Source organism: Hesperophylax consimilis, chromosome 17 (genome assembly GCF_061612785.1).
Source record: "Hesperophylax consimilis isolate HC1 chromosome 17, BYU_Hcon_1.0, whole genome shotgun sequence".
NCBI classification, from domain to species: Eukaryota; Metazoa; Arthropoda; class Insecta; order Trichoptera; family Limnephilidae; genus Hesperophylax; species Hesperophylax consimilis.
Window position 1 is genome coordinate 14,291,014 of NC_142852.1, and position 9,043 is coordinate 14,300,056.

The following is a 9,043-nucleotide window of genomic DNA, read 5'->3' on the forward strand; positions in this document are numbered from 1 at the left end:
TTGATAAACAGGACTGCGATGCTACGTTGAAAATATTGAGCATCAACACACGCTTCCAGGGTACTGTCCATGACCAATTCATTTGGAATAATAGTTTAGTCAAAACTGAAATGAACAGACTATACAATCAGAGAATTGGGACATATTTCTTGCTAGTTATGTATTTCAACAACTCATTTAAAAAAAGGCAAAAAAATCATAATTTAGCAGTTATATATACCTATTATAATGGGTGTTTTGTTTCAATCAGGCGATTCTGGATATACACTCGAGCCTTATCTGATGATACCAATATTGAATGCAGTCGAGGGGAGTGCCCAATACAGATACACAAAGGCGCAATGTGAGGCGAGATGTTCCGTAGAACGCCTATTTGGGGCATGGAAGGCTATATTCCGTTGCCTCAGGAAAGACAGAGTTCTCCATTATGAGCCCGATGCTGCTGGTCAAATAATTATTATCCTGCTGGTCAAATAATTATTATCCTGATTGTCCTGCGTTCTACATTGGAAAACAGCACGTAATGTCAACATTAGAGTAAAAGAACATTTACGCTGCTTAAATGGAAAAGGTTTCTCTGAGCTCGCAAATCACTTGATCTCAACAGATCATACATTTAATAAATTTTCAGGAACTCGCATCTTACATAAAAATAGTATAGGCATAAAACTAGATAACTTAGAAGCTTTAGAAATTAGGAAATCTTTAAATACAAATATGTCAGAATACTTACTTAATAATCAAATTAACTTATCAAATCAAAAAAATACACCCTATAGTCCTATTTTTAACTTATTTCCCGCAATCCATCCTAACCCATGATAGTTTATATGTGTTGTAGCGTGATTCATTATTCATATTATCATATATCTAAATATTGTCCTTTAGTTAATGTAAAATACAACAAAAAATTCTTTTTTTAATATCTCATAGATTACAGTTAACTGTTGTTTGTTCATTTACTTGGGATTATGATGTGTATTGATGTTTCCCCCCCAGTAATTGATTATTGTATTGTTGTCTCCCTCCCACTAATTGATTATCCATTTTACCTATGTCAAATATTTTGTCTCCCTCTAATTTTGTTCTTTCTCCCTCTGTCACTCTTATATATAAGCCATAACTCTGTCTTAGCATTTAGTTATTATTATATCCTGAAGAAGCTTGGTCAAAGTGAAACCGGTCGATATATGAAATAATAAATTCGTGGTTAAATACAAAGTGTTTGTGTTTTATTTTATAATAAATAATTATTACTTGTGCTATACTATACAACACGATGAAGCACTATAAGTCAGTTTCCTTGTTGAAATATATGCATTTAAAAAAGTAAGGCAACTGTACAAAATATTAATAAATTGTTCTCTATTTTCAGATTAACAGACGATTATAATGATAATGTAGAGTTAAGAGAGGTTGAGCTGCTGCACCAGCCTGAAGATGTCAGCAGGGTTGTTGCAGCCCGCAGAGTGAGAGACGAACTAGTGCGAAAGTACTTCTCCCACGAATGATAATATATTAAACAAGGAAACTGACTTATAGTGCTTCATCATGTTCAAACATTGTATCGTATGTACCTACATTGTTAAAACAATTCACGCCTCATAGAGACATTGCAAGAGTTTGAAGAACTGCTACTAATCAAGTATACATATATGCAAAGCGCTGCATGCAATATTTCTCAAAAAGAACTTCAATAGTACTTTAAAACACTGTATTGTATGTACCAACACTGTAAAAACAATTCACGCCTCACAGAAACATTGCAAGAGTTTGAAGAAATGCTACTAATCAAATATACATGTATGCAAAGCGCTGCATGCAATATTTCACAAAAAGAACTTCAATAGTAGTTTGAAACATTGTATTGTATGTACCAACACTGTAAAAACAATTCACGCCTCACAGAAACATTGCAAGAGTTTGAAGAAATGCTACTAATCAAGTACATATTCATATATGCAAAGCGCTGCATGCAATATTTCACAACAAGTACTTCAATAGTAGTTTAAAACATTGTATTGTATGTACCTACATTGTAAAAACAATTCACGCCTCACAGAGACATTGCAAGAGTTTGAAGAACTGCTACTAATCAAGTAAATATTCATATATGCAAAGCGCTGCATGCAATATTTCACAACATATACTTCAAAAGTACTTTAAAACATTGTATTGTATGTACCTACATTGTAAAAACAATTCACGCCTCACAGAGACGTTGCGAGAGTTTGAAGAACTGCTACTAATCAAGTACATATTCATATATGCAAAGCGCTGCATGCAATATTTCACAACAAGTACTTCAATAGTAGTTTAAAACATTGTATTGTATGTACCTACATTGTAAAAACAATTCACGCCTCACAGAGACATTGCAAGAGTTTGAAGAACTGCTACTAATCAAGTACATATTCATATATGCAAAGCGCTGCATGCAATATTTCACAACAAGTACTTCAAAAGTACTTTAAAACATTGTATTGTATGTACCTACATTGTAAAAACAATTCACGCCTCACAGAGACATTGCAAGAGTTTGAAGAACTGCTACTAATCAAGTATATGTATATGCAAAGTGCTGCATGCAATATTACACAACAAGTACTTTAAAATATTGTATTGTATGTATCTAAATTGTAAAGAATGACATTTGTTGTTGAGTTTCACTTTTTCACAAGAAACATAAAAATTATGAACATACAAAACGTTAATAAAAATAAAAATTTAACACACAAAGTATACAAAAAACTTATTATCTTGAAAATTATAAAAAAACTTAAAAACTAATCGTATCATCCTCCGACTCCAACTGCAACGTATAGTTGGGCGAGTTAGCAAATGATGTTGACTGTTGTTTCGATGGTTGAGTTTGTCTAGAATTAGAAATGTTTTATTAGAGATCTCATTCATTCTACTTTCATCGTACCTCCTAGCTGGACTGCTTGCCTCTCCAAGGACAATTGTTAATAATCGTGTTCCATCCCTTGTGAACATACTTCGCAATCTCTCAAGTGACATATTAAATAATGCAATATTTAATTTAATTTGTTCAGTTTTGTACATTAAATGTTTTTAAAAGCCTGTATAGATGTATAACAAATAAATACCTCGCCAACTGTCGTTGGAGTAAACAAACCCTTTCACGTTCCACTGCCGTGTATCTCTGAAACAAGAGATGATAATTCATTAATTTACTTACTTAATTTACCTTCTATAGTAAATTAGTTATTAGTGCCAGTGAGACGAGACCAGAAAAGCACCATGTCTATGTAGACACTGTATCTTGCCCGGTCTCGGGGTGCCCTGACAAATAATTACAAAAAGGAACAGGAAATACCTCAAAAATGTCAGCAAATCGATCCATTGAACTCTGAAATGATAAATAACAACTCATTAATTTATTTTAAATAACAATAGGTAGTCGACATACTAAAAGGAAGATTATAAATTAATTCATTCATTTTGAATTTCTCGCCAAGCTGGATTTTACATGTTAATTAATTTTTTTAACACAAAGAATATCTAAACAAACAGAACAATAAAAACTCCACCGCGCAAAATGGAAAAAATAGTACATTGGGAATAGTACAATAAATAAATGAAATAAGTCAAAGCTGAGCATTTTATTTTGTTCTACTAAGATTTAATTCTAATTTAAAAGTACAGTGCCACACTTATAAGTTGGCGGTGGCCTACACATGAATTGACGCTATTTCTTTATATTTTAATCTGGCAACTTACACGTGTAGCGCTGTATTTGGGAGTGATTCGAAGAGAAATAGGAAATACCTTAAAAATATTGGAGAATTTATGAATAGCTCCCACAAGCTCCTTGGATGATTCGTTACTAGCCTCCTGCGCCATCACCATCCGAACCCCCACATCTGGCTTGTCAGTTAGCTTCCTCTTCTTGCTCGGGCGAGAAGGGGAAGCTAACTGCGCCGTCTGGAAATCTGTGGGCCCTTCTCCAAGTTCATCGGAATACTGTAAAGCACACAAATAATTTTCATTGATAATGAAAGATCAACTAAATTTTGACAGAATATATTATATTAACATTTTAAGACATTAGTGACCTCAACATCCTGCATTATGAGTTCAGGTCCTTCTCCTATACAGCTTTCTGGAAGTCCGCTGCCCTCAGAACTGGCTCTGCCGATGATGTTGATGACCTTCTGTGTCAGGTCAGTTAACACCGGTATCTCGGCAGTGTTTCCAGTCGTGAGGGCAGCTCGCTTGGCATCGGCGTTTTGGGCGCGCGACTTACATTTTAAGTCACGCCATGTCTGTAAAATGTAAAAATAATGTCAGGTTAAAAGTGATTTACGGTCTTATATCAAGTGTCTCGATGATAGATTATATTAGAAGGTCAGCAAAGTTTGCTGCAACCAGTTTGTATAGGTAGGTACAAATACTCACTGTTTTCCACTGCTCGGCTGACTTAGCAGGACCCAATTCTGCCAGTTGTTCCGCCAAATTCCGCCACATTTCCTTATTTTTTTGGGAACCCTGAGGTCCCACAAGCCTTCCAGCGGCGAACTCCGAATGGTCAGCCATATAGCTGGTTAGCAGATCCATTTGACTGGTCGTCGACCTTACTCTTTTCCTGAAATCATAATATCAGCATTTTGAATATCTTAAAATACTGCGTATGATTGAAATATTAGTAAAAATAACTTCTAAATTTTGACACAATAGAATGTAAGTATATCTCTTTGATAATAATGGAAATTCTTTCACATAAAAAGATAAATAAATAACTTACCCAGCTACCATTGCTTGCGACATCGTAAAATATTAAAAAAACACGGCGGTTAAAATGGTCACGCTTGAAATCTGACGTTTGACGTCTATTCAATTCACAGACAATTCCGTCCCAGTATTGCCAGCGTATATCGATTTGTATTTATTGCCTTATCGATGTCGTTAGAGATATCAATAGCGTTCTCATGCTAGGGAAGTCGTTATAAAATGGTCGGTAGATACGCTTAGCAATCCGATATCGTTAAGTTCGATCGATTCTCATGCTAAGGCCCTCATAAAACGCCAAGTAAATGGTTATGATAAAATAAAATAATCTTCAAAGGTCTAAGACAAAAGTAACATCTAATATTCAGTAAGGTTATATCGCGTACTCATGATGAATGTAAGTAAGTCTAAAGTAATGGTGTTTGAAAGAGAGAGTACGAAAACAGTGTGCAATATAATTGTGAACGAGGAATACTTGGAGCAGGTGGATTAGTTTGTGTATTTAGGAAGTATGTTTACGAGATATGGGAAGGCTGACAGAGATATTGAAAGAAGAGTAAATGCAGGTAACTCCGTTAATGGAGGACTGAACGCCGTTGGCGCTAACAAACAATTGCCCAAAGAAGCGAAGTTAGCAGTCCACCACGGAGTGCTGGTACCTACCTTGATGTATGGAAGTGAGGCATGGAACTGGCAAAGAAAGGATTAAAGTAGATTGAATGCTGTTGAAATGAGATCCCTGAGGCGTATGTGTGGTAAAACCATGTTTGATCATGTGAGGAATGTGGAGATCCGCAAAGAGTGCAAGGCTGATGTAAGCGTAATGAGTAAGATTAAGAAAGGGACGCTTAGATGGTTTGGGCATGTAGACCGAATGAGCGAAGATAGGAGTGTAAGGAGGATATATGATGCAAATGCGAATGGTAGCAGAAGTCGGGGACGCCCGAGGAAGACATGGCACGATCAAGTGAATCAGATACCCGAGTCGGGCCATGTCAAGAGTCAGAATAATAGAAGAGTATCTATGAGACGATGTATGAATGTGAATGAGGCAAGAAGTATGTGCCAAGACCGAGTTGTTTGGCGGTCCGTCCTCTCTGCCTACCCCTGCGGGGAAACGGCGTGATGGTTAGTTATTTATTTTATTTATTTATTTAACGCTCAGAGGGCTTTTACGTGGTTGGTATAATACATAATTTTAATTTGACAGATATTTTAAAAGTTACAAAAAAAAAAAAAAAAATATTACATTTGATAGAAGCTATGCAACAAGTCATACAAACACAAGAAACAAAAACAGAAAATTACAGCTATTTGTAGGTTTACATGATGTGTTTAGGAGTATTGATGAGATAAATGTTTTTAATGATCCACAAAACTTGCCAAGTTGGTATTGAATATGTCAACATCACCCAAGTAATGATTTCCCATGGTGTGAAGTCGTTGTATCGGAGAGTGGGCAATGTAGTTACGCTTATGTGTGCTGCTGTAGAATATTGTATTTTGTCGTGTTGTTACTGTGGGTGTATGTATGTTTATAAGTTGCAGGAGTTCACAACAGTCGAATTTAGAGTTACGTATTTTGAATAAGAACGTTAAATCGTTTATTTTACGTCTATCTTCTAATGTATGTATTTTTAGTGTATTTAATAAGAAATTGTATTTTAAGTCTTCGACAGGGATATTTAATTTAAAATTTATAAAACGTAGAAATTTTTTTTGTATTCGCTCAATGTTGTTAATGTGAATTTTGTAAGATGGAGACCAAACTACTGAGTTATATTCAATTGGACTTCTTACTAGAGATACGTATAATAGTTTAATGGCTTGTAAAAAATTAAAGTTTTTAGTTGTTCTTCATACGAAGCCTAGTGTTTTCATACCTTTGTTCACAATTTGATGGACATGATTGGTGAAACTTAGTTTTTCGTCCAAAATAATTCCAAGATCTCTCATTTCCGTGACTCTTTCTAAAGCTATGTTATTGATGGAATATTCGGACAAAACAGGATTTTTGTTTCTGAAGAAAGTCAAGGTTTTGCACTTTACTACATTTAAAAATAAATTATTTTGAACGCACCAATCTCTAAACTTACCAATATTTGACTGTAGTATATGGCAATGATTTATATCAGTTATTTTCTTGTATAGTTTGATGTCATCTGCAAAGAGCATTACCTCGACATCGTTGAAGCAATTGGTTATATCATTGATGAAAATGAGGAACAAAACCGGGCCAAGGTGACTACCTTGCGGTAGGCCACTGGTAGCCCGGAAAGCTTTCGACCTCCAAGATTTTATTTTAACGAACAGTTTACGATTTGACAAATAGCTACTAAACCATTTTAGCATGTTATCCCTTATTCCTAGAGCAAATAGTTTTTGGATTAGTAGTTTATGGGATACTTTGTCGAATGCCTTCGAAAAGTCTGTATATATACAGTCGACTTGTTTATTTTCTGCAAATGATTGTATAATGAAGTTTTGAAATACCGTTAAGTTAGTTGCGGTGGATCTTCCTTTGATAAAACCGTGCTGTTTTTGATTAATTAATTTTATTAATTTGGGATAGATTTTATCAAGGACCAATGATTCAAAAAGCTTTGGCAGTACTGACTGTATACAAATGGGGCGATAATTAGCTATGTCAGTATCGTCTCCTTTTTTGTAGATCGGTGTAATGAAGCTAGATTTCCAGCGGTCTGGAAAATGTCCAAGGGACAAGAGACGGTTAAATAGTAATGTAAGTGGTTTAGATAATGTATTAGAGCATGTTTTGAGGAATATTGGTGGAATGTTGTCTGGGCCAGCGGATTTGTCAGTGTCTAAGGAAAGTAATTTTTGTTCGCAACACTTTTGTGTGATTTGGCAGTTTGTTAAGTTTGTGGTCATATTAAATTTGTATTCGGGTATTTTATCATCTGGAGTGTCTTCATCATATACATTTTTGAAGAAGTCCGAAAAAAGGTTTACAGTATCCTGTGTATTGTTTGCACTGATTCCATTCATATGCATTATTGGCGGGTAGTCTGTGTTTTCATTGTTCATTTTTTTAAGAAATTTCCAAAGGTTTTTGGATTTAAAGACAGTGTCCTCGACAGAGGTTATGTACATTTTGTAACATTGTTTGGAAAGATCTTTACATCTTTTCCTAGTTTCGCTAAAGATTATATAATCATTTATGGATTTACTTTGTTTGAATTTTTTGTTTTGACTCTTTTTTTGCTGAAGAGAGGCTGTAAGCTCTGATGAAAACCAAACCGGGTAAGTATAGCTTCTTGGTGTGTCAAAAGGTACATAGGATTCAATAGTATTAGAAAAATATAAATAAAGTTTATCTAACGATTCATCAACGCTTTCATCGGATAAAAAAGACCATTCTGTATTTGAGAAATGGGAGTTAATTGAGTCGAAGTCGGCTCGTTTAAAGTTTAGGACGCTTTGTGAAGGTTTCCTTTCATTATCACATGTCATATTTAATTTAATGTATAGGGGAGGATGATGATTATCTATAGGTAGAAGTGGATCATTTGAGAGTTCAACAGACATTTTAGGATAGTTTGATAAAGCTAAGTCTAATAAGCGATTGTTAATGTTATATATAAAATTATGTTGATGAAAGTTTAGAAAGTTTACCATGTCCAAAATTTCACGTGCACGATCGTTTTCACTTTCGTTTATGATGAGACCACAGTTATTTGCTTTCCATATTAAGTTTGGTAAGTTATAATCCCCAAGAATAACAATTTTCGAGTCAGGATATTTTGATGAAATTGTTTCGATGTCTTGACAGTGGTTTCTATATGACTGAGGGTCAGAAAGTGGTGGTAGATAGGCCGTTCCAAATATAATTTTCTCGAGAGGAGTCGTTATTTGCACAAAAATATGTTCGATGTTATTGTGTTTCGTGGTTAATTTTCTTGCTGACAACTTCTGTTTTATTGCAATTAAAACTCCTCCACCTCTTGACTTGGAACTTGATCTGACGTTTCTGTCGCAACGAAATACTTTGTAGTTAGTAAGACCGAGTTCAGTCGATTTGATTTCCGAGTTTAGCCAGGTTTCCGTAAGTATAATGATGTCATGATGATGAGAAGGTAGAGCTGCTTGTAGGTCATCGAGTTTTGATCAGTCCGCGGATGTTTTGATAATAGATTTTTATGGTTCTGGTTCGGTTAGGTGGGATTTCTTGAATATTTTTGTAACTTCCTAGTTTTTTGGTCGATTCGGCACGATTCGGGGGGTGGAGTCAATGTATTTTATGGTGACATCTTCACCATTTTCTTTCCTT

General features: G+C 35.0%; 1 protein-coding gene across 1 annotated transcript; it reads right to left on the reverse strand.

Annotated features, from left to right (window-relative positions):
- Positions 1 to 2,779: 2,779 nt before the first annotated feature.
- LOC149416056 (uncharacterized) lies at positions 2,780 to 4,695 on the reverse strand. Its single transcript, XM_089641866.1, has 6 exons — positions 4,423 to 4,695; positions 4,080 to 4,289; positions 3,793 to 3,987; positions 3,341 to 3,373; positions 3,111 to 3,166; positions 2,780 to 2,876 (listed from the first exon to the last, which is right to left on the reverse strand). Exons 1-6 carry the CDS (start codon positions 4,579 to 4,581, stop codon positions 2,780 to 2,782), a joined length of 750 nt encoding a protein of 249 aa, XP_089497992.1. The 5' UTR covers positions 4,582 to 4,695.
- Between the last annotated feature and the right edge of the window lie 4,348 nt (positions 4,696 to 9,043).